Raw genomic sequence first — 21,288 nt, forward strand, 5'->3', positions numbered from 1 at the left:
AATTTGGATACATTACTACCCAATACATTTGATAATCATCCTCTTCCACAATCAACGCTCTTTAGATCTTTGTAAATTTATATGTTTGAGTTTATGTTTGCAAGAATGTGTCTAAGTATATGCATGTATATGTAGGTTGTGTATATGCGTGTGTATGGTGTTCTATTCCATTCACAAAACATGTTCCCCTACGTCAATACTATATTTGATTATTTTACACATTTTTTCAAATAATCAAATACTCACGCTCAAGACTTTTCCTTATGTGGTTTTTGATTTGTTCACTTTTCTTTTGTCAATGGGTGGATGCATGTATATGTGTATGCATATATATGTATGTATATGTGTATATATGGAAGCTCTGTAAGCTTCAGTGATTTGTTATGTTTATTTCTTTACTTGTTGGATGTTTGTCTTTTATCTTTTTGTACATTTTGAAATAAACATTTTTTTTGCCGTAGTGTGCGCTGGTCATGCCCTATCCTCCAAAACCCCGATACATTCGAGAGGGCGCGCCAGCATTATCAACCAATGACCACTCCCCATACCGTGGGGTAAGTGATCATTTGGTTCGAGAATCATGTGCTCTGAGCAAGCGCAGTGAACCAAGAATGACAGCCTTCTGCATCTGTGCGGCTAAGATTTTTGCCTTAGTGTGGCAAGCCGGTATGGTTTTGAGATTCGAGAGCAGAGAGGACATCATTCCACCAATGACTCCAATAATCAGAACAACCATCTTGACAGAGTGATCTGGATAGAGTCTGCGGAGTTCGAAGAGAAAATCTCGATATTTTATCCGTTTTTCCTCCTCTTTTCTCACGACATTCGTCCCGCCATTAGCTGAAAACTGCACGACAAATATCGTTTTGCTCTGGTGGTCGAGAAGGACTACATCAGGCTTATTAGCTTGTATGAGCCTGAGGGTGGGGAACGAATAGTTCCAATAAATTCGGTACTTCTCGTTCCCCACAACGGATTCAAAATCCCCCGGAGCGTAGGGCAACACCGTTGTCTCGTCAATACCGTAAGACTATGAGGAGGAGAAGAGGATCCGAACTCCTGACGTCTTTACAGGCTGTATCCAGTACCATTCTGTCATGTAGACACTCCAAACTCAAAAGTCCACGGCCTCCCTGTTGTCGTGGGGAGTACAACCGTAGAACAGACGATTTGGGATGCAAACTTCTATAGAGATGTATCATTTTTCGGGTCTTTACGTCGAGTTGATACAGCTCCTCCCTAGTCCACTTCACTACTCCAAACGAGTAGAGTAAGATTGGAACGGCAAGCATATTTGTTGCAGCAACTTTGTCTATCCCGAATTTCATACCCATAGCATGCGTGTACTCTTCCACCACCCTCAAGGACTGATGGAGATCCTTCTCTCCAGAGGCATAAAGTATAAGATCATCCATATAAAACAGATGGGTGACCTTGTACCTCCGGTTTCCGGGGGTGCCACAGTTATACCCTCGAGTATTTCTGAGCGCAACGGATAATGGCAATAGTGAGATGCAGAAGAGAAGGGGATTGAGGGAATCACTCTGAAAAACACCCCTTCTGAAAGTGACCCACCTTGTTTGGACTCTTGCTTGACCAGATGTTATGCTGAAGCGAGTTCGCCAAAGTGGATTCAGTTGAAATCAGTTGAAATAAACATTATTATTATTATTATTAATTTCGGAATTATCTCAACCTGTGCATTCCCCGACAGACTATGTATCAGAACGAAAGAGATTGGAAACAATGCGAGATTATTATTGCAACTGAATGCTCTCATCGTTAGCAAATATAGTGGGTAGAACCATACAGAAAAGAAAGCTCTTCCTATATTTGACAAGCGGTATATATTTTGATTACCTAGCAAGAACAATTGGTGGGGTGCAAACCTGTTCTGATTGTTATATGGAGGCTGAAACAATCATATTTTATTTATGAGTGTTAGTTAGTATTCTTCACAGAGCTATAACAGCATGGATTGCGTAACCTGATAACTCCGAAAGTAAAGAGGTCTACACACCTGAAGAACTTTTACTGCTCGAGGCCGGATGACAGATACTCCCTGCCAAGCGCCTGTTGCCAACCTGGTCAGAATTTTCATTTTATGGTGGAAGCAAGTTTCAGATGAGTGAGCTGGAATTACACAGGCTGCTTTTCGAATGCTTAGAACACTGTTCCGAACCAGAAAACTATACACACCTCAACAACTTTTGACGCTTTATAAAGCTCAGATCTTCTTTGGAATATTTTCTCATGTATGGAGCTCTGCCCCCAACACCCTGAAGTTGCTGGATTTCATTCAGAAAAGAGCCATCTGTCTGATTGGAGACGATAACATCACGTGTAACCTTGATAGTCTGGAACATCGAAGAAAGATTGGAGATTTGTCTCTCTTCTATAGATACTTTCACGGGAGATGTTCAAGTGACTTGGCACATTTGATTCCACCAAGAGCGGTACATATCAGAAATACGCGACGGACTGTGGCTGCTCATCATTTTGAAGTTCAACTCAGTACACCTCGAACTGCGTGCATGTGGAATAAACTTCCTGAGAACGTCTTTCCAAATAGATTTAATCTCCACCGATTCAAATCCAATGTGAATCGCTACTTTATCACAGGCACCGCTCAGAGAACGCCTTATGGATTTTACTGTAGTGCTTGTGTTTTCCTCAAAAAAAAAATTGGCGTAATTTACAACATTCATCAGTGAGTCGTCGAGTTTTACCTATTCAACTATATCAGTATTACGGGAACCACTTTACTTCTGCAGCTATATGAAGATAAGCCAAAACATGGGGTTTTTGTCTGAATTTTACCTTTCTGAAATGTGATTACGTCTGCCTAATCCACAGATTTGGAGAAGCTTGTTATTTCTATTGACAGGGTTAATAGGCTCGTTTCATGATTTTTGGTTAATAGCTCACTTGATAGAAATTTCAAATTGAAAAACAGTGCACTTTGTTTCATCTCTCTAAGTACCGTAGTTTTCTCATAATTAATTATTAAAAATCGAATGTGGTAGGGTGGTGACGTCACGCCCTTCTTCCCGCTTCTTATTCGATTGACCAATAGGAACAATAGAAATAATCAACATTGCCAAATTGTAAAATTTACGAAGCCTCTAATTATCAATTTAATTATGGAAGTGTATATGAACCCGTTGACGTTTCAATTAATGAAAAATTCTCCACATGGAATGAAATGTACACGAAAAATCATCTTTGCAAATAAGTTCTATATCTAAAATCAGTACACAGTCGATATATCACAAAATATTTACCTAAACTATGATTTTATGCATTATTTAATAATATACAGTTATGAAAATCAAAAAATATAGCAAACAGTACAATCCTCAATCTGTACAACTGCAATTCATTATAAAAAAAAAGATTTCTACATACATACCTCTTTCTAATGTAGCTACTAAATTCAAGCGTTATAGGCTCGCTTGGGTAATCTGTTGAATCTTCCAAAACTTGAGAGGAAGGTTGAATGAGGTCAAGTATAGACAGAATTGATTGTACTCGAACTGATCCAACAAAAGCTTCTGAGGTAATAATATCATTAATCATATGATAAAATTTGCAATATTGTCATCCATTACATCCAGTACAGCGCCCTCTGTAGTGTATGCGACAATGTGCTCTTACTAATGTCAATGGTTTCCACAAACTTCGTATTTTTGTTAAAATGATTTCAAAATGAATGTCGAGGCCTAGTTTTGTTAAAGCTGACTTCCGACAACTCACCAAAAGTCGATGAATTTTACTTGAAAAATTTGGAATACTTCAGTACCGAAATGAAGAATGAAAAATTAAAACGGTAGGTGGTATATTTAGTAGGATCCTTTTATTTATATGACATTCATTTCAGACTTTGTTTTTTATCGAAGGATGAAAAGTTTTGATTCAATTTTCATTTTATCTCGGCCAAGGAGCAGTATATTGACTGAAATGAGAAGCAAAAATATGTACAGTGAAATGTAGACTACATGTAAACTAATGTCACGGAATATGCGGCAAAATAGGTACCCGCCGAGACCCACATTTTACAAAATAACGTTCTGTAATTATATAATTGTAACAGTTGTATTCACACCGACTTGACAACAATAACAACAAAAATGGCGTCTGTCAAATTGGATCATCAGATCTGTGATTGGATATTAAAAACCAATATATTTGGCAACTCCGCTACAGACACGATCAATTTCATTGGTCAACAGACACGCGGCCAATTTCAATTCTTTCATTTCGAATTATTCTTTTTTCTGCAACTATAAAGAGATTTCGGGACTGATTAGGCTTGATAAGTATAATATACCCCTAACTTGATCAGTCTATAAGCAAACCAGTATCATTTTCCAAAGCATGAAACAAACCCATTGTCAGGAAGGACGCATACTCTTCACTAGACTGAAGTTAAAATTCAATTAGAGGTTAACTTTAGCAAAACTGTTCTGTGAAACTGCTTATAGTTCGTCATCCTTATACTCGTAATCGAGTCAAGAATACAGATTTAAAAAAAATTCAATTGAATTTATATTTTAGGTGAGTCTCAAAAGTAATTAATTTTCTACAAACTATCCCCAATAACATTTTATTTGCTATTCTCAACATACTTGTTTTGTATGTACGGATGAAATAAATAAACACCAATATGAATTAAAAATGAAATTATTTACTGAAATTACTTTACTCGAAAAAACTTTCTGAAACTCTGAACAGGTTGATTCATAGGGTTGCTTTTAATATTCATCTTGAATTTACTAAAACACAAATGGAATTTCTAACATTTTGTACCTTATAAATGATTTTATATTGTCGAAAGTATGTATCTTAACCCTGTATATTGGGAGACCATAGCTATGGCCTTATGATACTGAGAAAAAAATCACTTTCATTTATAATATGTATTCATTAAAAAATGAAATAAATTGATGCACTATTATCAACGGTTTTGATATTTCCTTTGTAACTACTAAACCTCAAGTGACACGAACAAATCAATCTTTGCTGATCTGTATTAATTTTTTGAAATCATTACTTATGTCTGCAAAAATTTATAAAAATCGACTGCTGGCCAAGGTCACTAAATATGTGATTTTTGGAAACCTCAAAATTTTGAAATTTTTCTCCGCCTTACGATCACACTTCATTTCACCTTTTCGTCTTCAGTTCTCAATTATGTTTCAGTGTTTAGTAAACATTGATTTAAAAAATAATGTATGATAGACTATTTTCTTTTTGACTTTGAAATTCTTGACGATCCAATTTCAATTTGTCAGCTGTAATGTTTGTTTAAATTGATAATTTGAACAAGGTTGCATATTTTGGTATTAAACAAAAAACAATTGCATATCTAATTGACCCTCTTTAGAAAGTATTACATGAATCAGTTGTTTATGTGATACTAGTGAAGACAGTAAAAATAATAATGGTGAGTAGATTCAGATTATCTCATTTTAGTATAATAATTTTTTTCATATTTGTTCGCTACCAGTTGGAACATTTTCTTTATTAACTTTTAATTATTCTTGTATGGAACGTATAAATTTCATAACTTGGTTGATAATATTGAAAATGTTCATTCCATCATTTGATAAAAATGAATCCATTATTGATATCTTTCAGCAAATCTGCAACAGTTTGATTGTTCTCATACAAATGGTTGCTCTTATTGATGCAGTACATTCTAGTTTCATCCCAGAAGCGCATCCGAATGAAAAAAATCTTGAAGAATATTTGAGTGATTCAGTAAAACGCTTAGAGTCAAAAACTCTAGAAGAAAAATCATTAAAAGAAGTTAAACCTGGCATTGAAAAAACAGGTGATAAAAAATATGTTATAACTCCTATTCCCAAAAAGAAGAAAACTATGAGTGAAGATGACGATTTATCCGATCCTTATTTAGTAAAATGTCTGAAACAAGAGTCACCAATAGAAGAGATAGAAAAGGACATGGGAAACCCAGAAACTGTCAGAGCATTTTTAACTTGTGAAGATGCCAAAGCAAATAAAACAAAAAATATGTCTTCGGAGAACATCGAGGAGGAGAAAGCACGGCTCGGTGTAATGCCACCAGAAGAAATTGCTCCCTCAGAATCAGATATGACTGTAACTGAAGACGGGACTAGCAAAGTACTGATAGTACGGATTGAACCTGAAAAAAAGAAAACGGTTGACATATCCGATATTTCAGTGAAAACAATTGAAGAGAAGCAAACATTGAGAGAAAGGGGTGGTCTAGATAATTCAGATGATACAATTAAACGTCTGGAACAGGGAGTTAAATCTCCAGATACTGACAAAGTGAACGTAGAATCGATAAAAAATAAAAATGTATTCGGGGACATTTCTTTGGTGGAACCAGAAAAGAAGAGACCACTGAAGGGACCCAAAGAGGAAAAAATGATGAGTGAAGATTATGATTCATCCGATCCCTATTTAGTGAAATGTTTGAAACAAGAATCACCAATAGTAGGGACAGAAAATGGAATGGGAAACCCATCAACTTGTGAAGAAGTCAAAGCAAATAAAACAGATAATATGTCTTTGGAGTACACCGAGATGAAAAAAGCACGCGACGGTGTAATACCACCAGAAGAAATTGCTCTATCAAATTCAGGTATGCCTGTGACTGAAAACGGGACCAGCAAAGTACTTATAACACGTATCGAACCTGACAATAAGAAAACAGTTGAAATATCCGATATTTCACTGAAACCACTAGAAGAGAAGAAAACATTGAGAAAAAGGGATGCTGTAGATGATTCAAGAGGTAATATGCCCTTGAAGTACACCGAGGAGAAAAAAGCACGCGACAGTGTAATACCATCAGAAGAAATTGCTCCATCTAATTCAGATATGACCGTGACTGAAAACGGGACCAGCAAAGTACTTATAACACGTATCGAACCTGACAATAAGAAAACAGTTGAAATATCCGATATTTCACTGAAACCACTAGAAGAGAAGAAAACATTGAGAAAAAGGGATGCTGTAGATGATTCAAGAGGTAATATGCCCTTGAAGTACACCGAGGAGAAAAAAGCACGCGACAGTGTAATACCATCAGAAGAAATTGCTCCATCTAATTCAGATATGACCGTGACTGAAAACGGGACCAGCAAAGTACTTATAACACGTATCGAACCTGACAATAAGAAAACAGTTGAAATATCCGATATTTCACTGAAACCACTAGAAGAGAAGAAAACATCGAGAAAAAGGGATGCTGTAGATGATTCAAGAGGTAATATGCCCTTCAAGTACACCGAGGAGAAAAAAGCACGCAACGGTGTAATGCCACCAGAAGACATTGCTCCATCTAATTCAGATATGACCGTGACTGAGAACGGGACCAGCAAAGTACTTATAACACGTATCGAACCTGACAATAAGAAAACAGTTGAAATATCCGATATTTCACTGAAACCACTAGAAGAGAAGAAAACATTGAGAAAAAGGGATGCTGTAGATAATTCAGATGATACAGTGAAACGCCTGGAACAGGGAGAGCCAAACAACCTTCTGGCAAAGGTTTTGGGCATACCAATATCATCGACAACGGAAACTGCGGTTGTTGAGATAGCAAATAACACAGAAATGAAGCCAGGTCTTGAATCAGAACGAACAGTTACCAATCAACAACTACTCAGTAATACAACTTCCAGTACATTGGACAAACCAACCATAGAAGTGTTTCGAATGGAAAGTACGACGATCAATTCGAAAAGTGGCAACAACTCTGACGCTGATTCCAGAGTAAAAATACAAGGAACTAACCAACTACCAACAGACTCTCCAAAATTTCAAATACAAGTAGATACAACCATATCAACGAAAGAACCTGGAACATTTGAAGAAAGAACTCAGATGGAAGTAACACAAACCGAAAAACCAACCCTCTTTGGAAGAATGAAGCACAACCGCCACAGAAAGTTACACTCGGAGGAGAACGAGGAAGACAAACCAGTCGGTTCCGTCCCTTGCACTTGCGGAGTGTTCTTGAGCGGGCAGTTTAAGAAAGGGTCGAAGCAGCAACCGAAGGGGTTGCCGGTTTTAACGCAGGAAATGGACAACCCTTTCATGAATAATGCAATGGGCAGTCGACAGTGCACGAACAAGTGCTTGGAGTTGGTGAGAACTTTTATTTGTTGTTATTTATTTTTGTTGTCGGGTCAGGTTGAGGTCAAGGGCGGGTTATAATAGTGAAGGGATTTGATGTTTAGAGGTGAATTGCCAGTAAACGACATTGGAAATATATTTTCAACATCTGCAATATTATAACCAGTAATATTATAATTCAGGGATGAATATTTGTTCGCCGTTTTAATAAGTGAAATTGATTGGAATATAATATACAGGCCGTTTTTTTTAGCTGATACCACTATTGCTATCTCGGAAACGGTAGGTCGTATAAGGATGGTTAAATGGAACAAAAGTTACCTATTTAGGGATGAAACACAATGGTATTTTCAGATTCATAAAATCATCAACGGTTTCTTAGATATTTGCAAAAAACTGAAAATGACAGATTTTATTTTTTTGCTCTACCGCCTCCATTTTCAATGATATCAAAAAATGACAAGAAACTTTTTGATTGATTTCATGTGCTTTATAATCTGGGTGCAACGTTTCGTTCATTGAATTCCATCATCAATATATTTTTTTAAATACGGACCTGTATATTATTTTATACATTTTCATAGTCATTATAATTACAAATTCTTTGATATATAACAACATCTATATTCACCGACGTTTCTTCCCGAAACCACATCATCACTATCATTTTTTTATTGAGGTCGAATTTCCGAATGTTACTGAAATCCAGAGTTCTCCTGTCGATAATGTCATTCATTGAGATTATAAATATTTGTATTCACTGAAATCCAATTGAATTTCTGTCAGGGTCGTCTAGAAGAAGAGAGACCAATAATCTTTGTATCAATACCAAGCCATTCATAATTTCCAAACGTCTTTTGAAAATTTGTAGCTACGCAAAAATTTCTTTCAGAAAATGACGATATCAACAAGATTTACCTGATAAAAATACTGTATTAAAAAAGTTATAGATAATTTTCACGAGAAACATAATAAGTGATAATTTCTTTTTTTGAAGTAAGCCATGAAATACAAGAATGTGAATGTCAAGTTAATTGTCACACGCAAAATAAAAGTTATTCAAATCGTTGAGCGATTTTAAGGAAGAAACATGAATTTTTCCAATGACGGAAAAGTGGATATGCTTTTTGTATATTCGAGATATTTGAGGAATGCTACCAAATCTCTGGCAATGTATCAGGAATTGTTTCCTGAACGAAGACAACCTAATCATAGATATTTTCAACGAGTTGAAAATACTTTACGGAATTATGGATTTTTTGAAAAAGGGTAAATTTTCGTTATGTGGACACCCGGCGATTTTGAAAAAAAATTTGACTGTACTTACGTATTTTGATGCGTAGATTACGAATCCGAAAGAAAAAAGCGCGCTCTCCCTTATTTAAAAAGTTACGGCCCTTCAAAGTTCAGAAAAGGGCAACTTTTCAGCCTTCTTTTTCACTAAATAAACTATTCAAAAACACAAGCATTTATTCACTAGGTCACCTTTACACCTTATTCCTCCTTCTTTAACACTTTTCACTTCAATAATCAACATGTTTCTTATAAAAATGTTAAAAAATGTACGGAGCTGCTGGTTACATATCACTGTATTTTACGTTTTTAGGGTTAATGATATGGTTGGTACGACTGATGCAGTCCATATTCCTGAAGTAATTCAAATGTTTTTTACCTTCATTCTTTAGATCATATATTGGTTTTTGGTGGTGTATTACGAATTTGAAATAGTAGGCGACGGCAAATACCAACCGCTTTTTTCTGAAATGTCACTAGTAACTAACCTAAAAATAGAATAATGTCACCAGGAGAAGCATTCGTTTTTAAAATAAGTTTTTTATAAGAAACATGTTGATTATTGAAGTGAAAAGTGTTAAAGAAGGAGGAATAAGGTGTAAAGGTGACCTAGTGAATAAATGCTTCTGTTTTTAAATAGTATATTTAGTGAAAAAGGAGGCTGAAAAGTTGCCCTTTTCTGAACTTTGAAGGACCGTAACTTTTTAAATAAGGGAGAGCGCCGCTTTTTTCTTTCGGATTCGTAATCTACGCATCAAAATACGTAAGTACAGTCAAAAATTTTTTCAAAATCGCCGGGTGTCCACATAACGAAAATTTACCAAGAAGATTCATAATGATGATAAAGTGACATTAATTTGATTTAGGATTTATGGAAAATAAAAAAAATGAGAACAAGGAAATATCTCTGAGGGAGATTGCTCTTAATTCGGCCACATCCGCTACTACAGTTTAATCTTCCTCTTGGAGAGGTTCACTTGGTAATCGAAACACGTGTCGAGGTGTTGAAAATAACGATTTGGTGTTGGGAAAAAACTCCAGTAATATTCATATCCACTACGTCTATATGGAAAATTTTGAAGAAAAATTAATTCAAGCCTTATCGAGTCAGAAAAGTTCATATGTGTTTAACAGTAGAAAAGATTTTTGTAGATGGTTCATTAGAAAATTTCGCCAAGATAATGAAACTTGTAAAAAAATTTGTGGTGTGTTGATGGTACATTTACCAATATAATGGATGGTTCAACAGGAATATACATTATCATTGGCGACAAGAAAATAAATATTTACATAGAGTTACCAATTTTCAAGGGAGATATGGTGTTAACGTATGGCTTGGTGTTCTTGAATAAAATTATTGACCCCCACTTTTTTTAAACATCTCTGACCGGAGAATTATACTTGGATTCCTTATCAGGGACTCTAATTGATTTATTAGAAGATTTGCCTCATAAGAAAATATGAGTATTTCCAACATTCTCTCGCAGGAGAATCTGTAGAGATTTCCTCAATACAACTATGCCAGGAAGGTGGATAGGAAATAATGGTCCTATCGAATGGCCGCCACGTTCAACGGACCTTCCTCTTCTAGATTTTTCGTTGTGGGGCTTCATAAAAGATCAAGTCTTCAGAAAAAATTTTGAAAATATTGAAGAATCGAAAGATTCAATAAGGAGTGCCTGCATCGATATCACTCCACAGATGTTAGAGAACTGCCACAAGCGCACTATTTCTAGAGCAAGTATTTATTTAAGAAATGATGGAAGACAATTTGAACATTTGATGCGATATCGCGTGAGACGGTAACTTGTGATGTATTAACGATACTGTTACCTATGTGTTACAACAATAGTTTGATATTTGATTTCTCATTGAATAAAAAAAGTTAAATGATAGAATATTGATGATGTGGTTTCGGAAAGAAACGTCGGAAAATAGATATGTTGTGTTATGTCAACGAATTTGTAATTATAATGACTACGAAAATGTATAAAAAATTATGCAGGTCCGTATTTAAAAAAAGTATATTGATGATGGAATTCAATGAACAAAACGTTGCATTGAAAAATGAGTTTAGCCAGATTATAAGGCATATGAAATAAAGCAAAATTTTTTTTATCATATTTTGATATTATTGAAAATGGAGGCGTTAGAGCAAAAAAATAAAATCTGTCATTTTCAGTTTTCTGCAAATATCTCAGAAACTGTTGATGATTTTATAGATCTGAAAATACCAGTGTGTTGCATCCCTAAATAGGCAACTTTTGTTCCATTTAACCGTCCTTACAGGATCTACCGTTTCCGAGATAGCAATTGTGGTATCAGTTTTAAAATACGTATTGTGATAAAAATTGCCGTAGAATAAAATATGTGGAGAGTCACTATTTCATATCAGATTTGCCACTTTTCGTAACTCAAATATTATTTTCAACATATTTACGCACTTGAATATATTTTCATCAATACATGCAAACATGTTTCTCCTGTATCTAATCCAATATTTATATATGTCATTAATCATTTCAAATATCAATGATTTCTGGTAAATTCTTTCTATATTCTCCGATTCTCTAAAATTTATATGTTCATATTTTTCGAATGCAAATTCTTTTATGCAAATTATAAACAAAACATATCAAAAATAACCAGAGTTGAATAATCCAACAAAATATTTGACACAGATCTTCCAAATATTCTATATTTTACTGAATTATTTTTCATGAAAGTCCATTGAGTTAAATTCATTCAGTTGAGAAAAAAATGTTCTTATTGCCTTTCTGAAATTAAATATCGAAATTTGGGTTCATAGATAAATAAATTCATAAATCATTTAACATTTATCAAAAAGGGATTACGATAGACTTTTTATTTGTGAATGAATCTTTTTAGCTTCCGACTTCTCTATTGATATATAAAAAGTAAGGGCTTCAACTTTTTTCTTCCTTTCTAGACAAGTATCCCATTCTCTGTATAGAGAATGGGAGTATATAAGTTATTTGGAGAAAAATCATGGCAATACTTTTCACTTCAAATATTTTCAAATATTTTTCATAGGTGTTTCAGAAGAATGTTACCGGCAATTAAAAGCATTGATTTAGATTAATAATATCTCTCTTAAACTTTTAATATAAAAAATGCAAAAAATCTACTCATGTCAAAATAAATTTTTTTAGTAAAAAAATAATCAAAATATCATTTCAAAAAATTCAAATATTGCTGTTCAAATATTTTAGAATATGATCTGTCCTTTTCACCCTGAAAATACTCTCTACGGTCATATTTATCTCAATATGATGGATTTTTCAAGTGATATTTCAGGTTTTTTATATATATGCTTGAAAATAATCAAAATGTATTGTGTTATAAAATACCCTGTATTTTACCAGATAGTGAAATTCAAGTACCTCGTCAACATTCAAGTTCAGTTGTAGTGTTTTTTAAGAATATATTTTTTGCTGCTTCAAAAAACTCGCCCTTGTTGAGTTCATTCAAGGTTAACGGTTGAATTTGAACAAAAAATAAACTGTTTTCTTTCTGTCTGAACTTTCACTTATTTCGCATATGTTCATTCAGCTAACATACAATACTTTTCTTAACGTTTCGGAGGCTTCAGAATTGAAAATAATTTAAGTTCATTCGCAGTGTTTTGCTGATTCTCTTCATTTCTCAAATTCTTCGACAAATTTTTCACAAATAGTCAGCGGCAAACTTGAAGATTGGCTAGGAAATCAAATAATCTAAAGGAACAATTCGTTCAGGCCATTCTCAACTCCCTACACTGTAGGTTAATGGACTGACACCTATCAGAAAACAACTACTCCCCTGGCTAATACCACGAAGGGCAATGGATTATATTCGACAGGTGTCAGTGCAGGATTCTTCACTGAAATTATTCCTGCATATGCTGTAGGCAATACAATTGCCGCAATAGATTTTCGATTATTGGAACACACTTGCAGATCGGTTTCTGGATGTTCTCGTCAGTGCAAGGTAGTGTCTATCATCAACATAAAGTCAATAATTGAAAATCGAATTCCTTCAGAGTATCATTCCTCGAACTAGGCTGAAGCGGACAATAAACAACATGTTTGCCATTGCCCCATCTGCATTTGAACGAGATAACTAACCGCATATCCGAAATTTTCCCAATTCCTCGTATACGGAAAAAAAACTTTTCACATATAATCAGTGGGCACATATAATCCCCTGGCTAATACCACGAAGGGCGTTGGATTATATCCTAGCCTGAACGAATTGTTTCCTCAGACGATTTGATCTTCAAAAATGTCAAAGGGGTCTTGTGATGTGGAATATATTAATTTTGTTGATTGACTTCTGAAACATATATGTAGTACAAGGTGTTCTCTGATATCAGTCTGTTGCACTTCTCTGTAGATATGAAAATATACGTTGATTATTTAAGTTTACGTCTCTTAGAGAGGGGTTCATTCGCAATCATTTTCGTCTTGTTTCTTTCAACTCGATGTTCACCGTCTGACTTCAAAATGTGTTATGACAATTTTGATTGCTTAACTGCCTATTTCTGATGTGATCTCGATCTATTTTTCGCACGCCCTTTTAATGGTCTCTAAATTTCACAAATATACAATCAGGTATATGATATTATTTCCCATGAGGTATCTTCAGAATAATATACTTACTTGTTTATTCCAGAGGTAAAATCATTTTGATATTTTTCTTGCGCATTGAAAAATATAAAAACTATCGCGTGATGTTCAAGCAGTGTATGATCGTTTTTTTGTTCACTTTCGAAAGAACAAGAAACAAGAGAAAATAACAAACGTAAAAAAGAAAGGAAACATATTTAAATTTTTTGCTAAATTTCAAGTTGATCTTGGGTTAAATATAAAAAATACATTTTTCGTTCTATATTCGAAAATTGCGTTTCGCAAACCATCATCAGGAGATAACTAAAACTGAATCTTCTAACTTTGTTAGTTCCTTTTATACATATACTCGTGATGGGGGAAAGATTACTTGCTATGGACCTGAATCCGCTACGTGGACTATATTTACCATTTTCGACACAAAAAAAGTCAGGTAGATAGAGGATTTATGTCTAAATGGCATATCTCTAAATATAATGTTAACGTATGAAATATTTAATAAGGAAAAGCTATCATTCCTGGATGCACTAGTTATATGAATCGTCGATAAGAGTTTAGAATTTGATGCAAGCCTCCAAGACGAATGATAGCACTTTCAGATATATTCCTTATAACTCCCACCATTGTCCACATTGAATATTGGCAGAGCTACCTTTTCTAGTCCATAGACTCAACATGTTCCCTTTAAGCAAAGAAAGTACGACATCGAGAAAAAAACTTGTCAAGAAAATAGCTGGGGGTATCGAGTATCCTCAAACATAGTTCATAGGTTGATGAGAAAACAAAAATTTAGAGGGAAAATATTCGAATTTTCAGGAAGACAGCTTATTTTTCTATATACCAAATTTTTTACCATCTATTCTAGATGGCATCCAGCAACTTCAGGGAATATTTGGAGGCAGAGCTCCATACATGAGAACAATACTCCAAAGAAGATCTGATCTAAGTTTTATAAAGCATCAAAAGTTGCTGAGGTGTGTATAGTTTTCTGGTTCAGAACAGTATTCCAAGTTTTGAGAAGCAGCCTTTGCAATTCCATCGACATGATTGCGCCAAGACATATTGGTGTCCATTTTAACCCCCCAACAAACTTATCGAAGCGGAATTGTCTGACCTGACATTATTATATTCGGTAAGGAGACATTGAACTTCTTGGAGAAAACCGATGGCTGGGGTTTTGTGACATTGAATTGAACCTGGTTACTTCCACCCCAATTGCAACCTCCTGCTGCCGGTGTGCTGTTCTTGATTCTCCATGGTTTACGACTCTCTCCACGGCCAGACGCCTTGTTGATATTGAGCTGTTTCAAAATTTGTCTGACTGTTGAAAACTCATTTCTGACATTGTAGATTCTAGTTCTGAAAACTGCTCATACACCTCAACAAGTGGATCAGTTGCGAGATTCAGTTTTAGTGATCTTCTAAAGATGCAAACTTGGTTACTGAGACGGTCGTCGAGAGATAGTGGTTTTGTTCTGATGTGGTTAAAGATTAATCATTAGAATTGAGTGTTCTTGAATATGTGGAAACTGAAAACCATCATCATTTATTGAACTTTCTTGTGGTTTTACTTACACTATAATAATAAATAAATCAAGAGTTATGCCGAATTCTACGGATTCTCAGTGATCTGGATTTACTTATTTTCCAGATCATGGAAATATGAAAACATAGGAAAGTTAAAGAAGCATCGAAACAAAAACGTTTTTCGAAGATTATCCTGTTCTTAGATTTAATTCAATTTGATAATGAATATTCACTTTATGATTTCTACATTTCCATCAGCTTATTTCTTCTTCCCGCTGCCAATGGCCAGGTACTTCACGTCCCCCCATCATCTTCAACCGGTTAGTTCTCTGCGATTACTGGGGTGGAAAATTCCTGCGAGGGAAGTTACACCCCGCCGTAATTACGTATTTAAATCCTCTAGCGGAATGGACGAGATAATGTTTTTTGTACAGGTGGCCAGTTGTGATTTAAATTTTTTGTCCGCGTAGGTGTATTGTATTGACTGTAATTTCGGTTAATAGAGGTCCATTATGCATTACGGTCGATGCGAGACCGTGAGAACTAACGAAGGGGTTGAGAGATCCGTGGTCAGCCGGGATGGTCAAAAAACATGTTTTTTCTTAGATGTGTGCTCGTATGTACAGCGTACTACAGGGAGATTCGAACAAAATTTGGAAGTAAACATCGTTTTCACTATTGTCCATACGTACATGTAATATGAACTGTACAAAAAACCCTTTTATGGTTTTTCGTTTGCATTATCCGTTTGCAATTATTGTTTGAAAGACATTTCGTGGAGAATTATGATTTGCCACAGTCTAAAAATATAAACGTTATATTTATTGTAGAACGAGTAAACTATCGAGTCCCAATAATAAAAACAGTTTCCTCTAATGGAGAAAACAAAACTAATAACAACTAATTTAGTGTTGTTTTCTTCATTATAGGAAAACGTTTTCATTACCGTAACTCAGTAGTTTACTCGTTCTACAATAATGTCACTGAATTCTAATTTACCTACAACAATAACTGAATAAGTGTAAAACATTTAGGGAGGTGATTCCTCATCGAAAGAAGATAGGATCTTTCATATAAAGAAACTTCATTGGATCATCCCTTGTTAAGATACAGCCCCTTAAAGGGGGTACATAAAATTAGTATAACAATTTTTTTCACAAGCACTGAAAAAGTTACAATATTGAAATTAAACTGACGTTTTGTACCACCAAAAAGACACTTACGTCCAGTTACAAAAAAAGTTAAAAAAACGGTTGCAAGTTACAAAAAAAGGAGGAAAGCAAGGTGCATACTTTTCGTTGGACCACTCTATATATTCCGTTGTGAAGTATTTTTATTAGTGATATCTGTTTCAATTCCATTTCGAATGATAGCAATTGTTTCGAAATGCCCTTTTTCTTTCGTGCAAATCAATTTTTATATTGAAATAATTGTTTTGAAAGGGTTTTTTTTCCTTTAAGATTTTATCTAAAATAAATTTAATGCATCTTAGTGGAGAGTTTTCATTGTAGTTATTTTGTTTACTTCCTATTTGAAAATTTTCCACATTTTTTGTTCGACGATGGAGATGTAGACAAATCTATAGAAAAACGTTCAAGCCAGTCTCGAATATACCTACACAGTGGGTTGAATGGTTGAATGGACTGACGCCTATCAGAAAACAACTACTCCCCTAGCTAATACCCCGAAGGGCGTTGTATTATATCCGATAGGCGTCAGTGCAGAAATCTTCACAGAAAATTTCCTACATATGCAATTGGCAATACAACTGAAAGAGTCGACCTTCAATTTTGGAACGGGCACACTTACAGACCGGTTTCGGACTCATTAGCCACTCGTCAGTGCATGATAGTGGCCATCATCGACCTAAAATCAATGAAATTCCATAATTGAAAATCGGAATTCTTTCAGAGTATTTCATTTCTCTTCCCAAGTTGGAGCGAACAACAAAATGTCACTCCATCTAGTGGACGAGGTACTAATCAACTGCATAACTGAAATTTGCCTGATTTTTCTGAATAAGCAAGAAAAACTTTTTTAATAGTCACTGGGCTATGGTTGAAGACTGGCAGTAAACAAATCTAAAGAAATGAACTTAGGAAGGATTTTCAATTATGGAATATCATTGACTTTAGGTTGATGATGGCCAGTATCTTGCACTGAAGAGTGGCTAATGATCCCGAAACCGGTCTGCAAGTGTGTCCGTTTCAAAATTGAAGGTCGACTCTTTCAGTTGTATTGCCAATTGCATATGCAGGAACGTTTCTGTGAAGACTCCTGCACTGATACCTGTCGGATATAATCCAACGCCTTTCGTGGTATTAGCCAGGGGAGTAGTTGTTTTCTGATAGGCGTCAGTCCATTCAACCTACTGTGTAGGCATATTCGAGACTGGCTTGAACGTTGTTCATTTCTTTAAATTTGTTTACGGTCAGTCTTCAAGCATAGCTCACTGACTAATAAGAAAGAGATGTAGACAGCCTAAAAGCTTTACCCTCATTTCTAAACGGTTTTATTCAGCTTTCCATTTTTGTTCTTTTGAGTCAAATTAAGTAATTGAAGTTTGACCCCCTTTCTGTAATAAATTATGTATCATTGTAAATCTAAGATGACCCCAGCTACAATATGGCGGATTACATATTTTATCACAACTACCTCAATATGGGTATCAAATGACAGGACTTGACTAGTACTATAGTAAAGTACACTACAAAAAAGATGCAAAATCATTATAATCTATACAAAGAACTTTGTCAACTCACAATCGGGATACAAGTATGGATCTCCTACCCATAACAAGATTTTGTAACGTGTCGAGAACTGTGTGACATTAGGGTAGATAAAAATGAAGAGAAAAGAGTACTTTTGCAATTTTGTCCAAAATTGCCTTTTTTTCAAAATAACTTGGCGTTTTCTCCTCAAGACTCAGGCACATTTTGTTGTATATAATGCCTTGCCCCTCTATTAGACCTCTGGGGGGTCGACCGTTATCATGTCTATTACCTACTCATAGAAACAATATGGTCAATAATAATGAAACTAAAAGGAACAGCAACTAAAAACCTGAAAATGAAATAAGTAAAAGAAAATTCAGGTTGAACGGTTTTATTGAAAAAAAAAAGATAATAATGATGTAGATAATGTACTAAAAACTAAAAAATTATTCGGAAGGTCGTAGGTAGCAGTCATCAGGCCACTCTCTTCAGCAATCTACTGTAGTATTTACATTTATTCAGGTTACGCTATGACCAATGATTTTATATATTTTTTATCTGATCAGTACCGTATATTGCTGAAGAGAGGGGTGTGATGATTCCTACCTAGGACCTTCGGAATTATTTTTTAATTTTCAGAACATTATCTGCATCATAATTATCTTTTGGTTTCAATAAAACCGTTTAACATAAAAATGTTCTTTACTTATCTTATTCATACGTCTAATCACCTCACAAGGCACTGTATATAGACTATTTCAACTCATTTATTTATTATATTCTCTATGACTGCAATATCTTTCATATGCACCTTGTGATATCCGTGTGAAAGTGTTTATATGATCTGTATCTGTATCTTGTAGAGTGGGGAGGGTGAGCGTAGGCCCACAGCACTTAGGCCATATGTGACCCATTATACATCCTCCCAAGGAGTTGTCCTCCTAGGTCATCGTCCATCCTGTCCTTTCCAGGAAGATGGACAGGTCTCTGGGAGACATCTCCTTTATATAGGCAGGTGTCGGCCAAGACTCGCCGAACACACACTCTCTTATTGACGATAACTCCGGACATTCGCAAAGGACATGCCTGACAGTTTCATCTTCCTATTCACACATCCTGCATAGATGTGTGTCCACTAGCCCCATATTGTGGGGGTGTTTTCTTAGTTGACAGTAGCCAGCCAGAAATCCTACTGTTGAGCGTGGATTTTTCCTGGTCATCGCCAGATATTTCTTCGGCAACAGCTTCCCAGGGTTGCCCAGAGTGATCCTGGCAAGATTGCATCCATTGATTTCATTCCATCTCTTCAGGGATTGAGCATGGGTGTGACGTTTGGCTAGTTCCGAAGTTGTCGATGTCATCAGGCCGTGGGTGCCACTGGGTCCTAAAATTCTTAGTCCAGCCTCTTCCTTGGCCAAAGAGTCGGCAATGCGATTACCTTTACTTCTGTCCTGTCCTTCAACCCACCTCAGGTTAATGTTATTATCCATCGAGGCTTTGACTACATCTTGGTGGCACTCTAGTACTAGCTCTGAGGTAACACGGTGTCTGTTCAAGGCTAATAGGGATTGTCTGCTATCAATGCACATTGTTATCTTTTTGCCGGAAATTCCTTTTCTGTGTGCATGATTTAAACTATATTTTGTCAGTTTGGAATCGTTCATTTATCATGTTTCTAAATACTGTGAGATTTCTTCAAGTTTCCAGAAGTCTCTATACATATATTCCCCTTCTTTCTTTTAAATTTGTTATCCTACATTTTGTTATTTTACTTAATAGTGCTCTTATTTTTTTGTATTTATTTATTCACATCCAACAGGCCAAGGCCATATGAAAGGAGTATACAATAATGATCAAGTCTCCAGGTCATTTCATCTTTTCTCTTGTTTTACTGTCGAATCATTTTTAACAGTAACAAGCAAAGCTGACAATGAGATTCTTTCTGATTCCCAGTTAATGCTTACACTGATTTACGTCATTCTTCAAATTAAAATGGAATCTGCTCTCAAATTCTCAAGAAATATTCAAGAAGATAAAATCTAAATATTCTGGTGGTTAATTTAATGAATATTACAGTGATCTTAGGGTATGTTTATGATGGAGCAGCAAGAAGCGCAATAAATGCGAAACAATATTAAAAAATAATCAGGTACAATATTTTCGAAAGTTCCAAAAAAAGCTAACCTAATCTTACCTAACCTAATCTTGCTTTTCCAAAAATGTAAATACATATTTTTCATTTTCTCGAGTGTTAGACTACACATATTTTCTTTTCTTTTTAGTTATCGTCAGTGTACCTACTTTCAACAGTTTACTTTGTTTGTTTTCATTTTTCACCTGAAAGCTGTGTGATATAATATTATAGTAATATTTACAGTCTCTCTCTCTATTTCGATATAACCCTGTGAGTATGTAATTCACAGACAAAGTAACTAATTCCTATTTCCCGTTTCAGATTATCAAACACCTGCCAAAGAGTAGCGAGATCATTTGCGCTACGGTTGACAGAGAGAACGTCTTCAAAGAGAGAGCCTACCTATTCATAAAAAACCACAGTGACAAATGGCACGGAACCAATCTGTCAGCTGGAAGAGAGTTTTGTTGCAGAGATAACACGCCATACAAGTGCCCGGCGAGCTAGTGATTGATGAAGTTTTTAATAAAAACGTTTCACGCAATAATGACTGTCTATTATTTCCTCGGTTTGGGAATTTCACAAGGAGATCCACGTATAGTCCAGTCAATGACCTCTTTTCCGTATTACCACAGAATATCTCACAGATGAGACAGGACCCATTTCGATCACCAAGTGATCGTCTTCAAGAGGAAGGTTAAACTAAATATACGTACAATATTGTCCTTATACCTCTGCTAGGTACCTGAATTGTCTCAAAATTAATTTGACAATATTGCATTATCTACTAGCCTCGAATGAATTTTACAATGTGGCCTAATCTTATAGTCAGGTAAATCTGATAGTCACGTAAATC

General features: G+C 35.3%; 1 protein-coding gene across 2 annotated transcripts in view; it reads left to right on the forward strand.

Moving 5' to 3' along the window:
• Fcp3C (Follicle cell protein 3C) overlaps positions 1-20,979 on the forward strand; it is a 41,822-nt gene extending 20,843 nt beyond the window's left edge. The window contains exons 1-3 of one of the 2 annotated variants that reach the window (XM_023162394.2): positions 5,301-5,446; positions 5,641-8,148; positions 20,754-20,979. In XM_023162394.2, coding sequence (XP_023018162.2) covers positions 5,444-5,446; positions 5,641-8,148; positions 20,754-20,939 — 2,697 coding nt within the window. In that variant the 5' untranslated portion in view covers positions 5,301-5,443 and the 3' untranslated portion in view covers positions 20,940-20,979. Of the gene's footprint in view, positions 1-5,300; positions 5,447-5,640; positions 8,149-20,753 lie in introns of those variants that run through there. The other variant, XM_074184606.1, reaches the window with a different exon arrangement.
• Positions 20,980-21,288: the final 309 nt, after the last annotated feature.

The sequence above is a fragment of the Leptinotarsa decemlineata genome, unplaced genomic scaffold (assembly GCF_025532065.1).
Source record: "Leptinotarsa decemlineata unplaced genomic scaffold, Ldec_3_MD MMD2_tig00026354_RagTag_RagTag, whole genome shotgun sequence".
Taxonomy (NCBI): domain Eukaryota; kingdom Metazoa; phylum Arthropoda; class Insecta; order Coleoptera; family Chrysomelidae; genus Leptinotarsa; species Leptinotarsa decemlineata.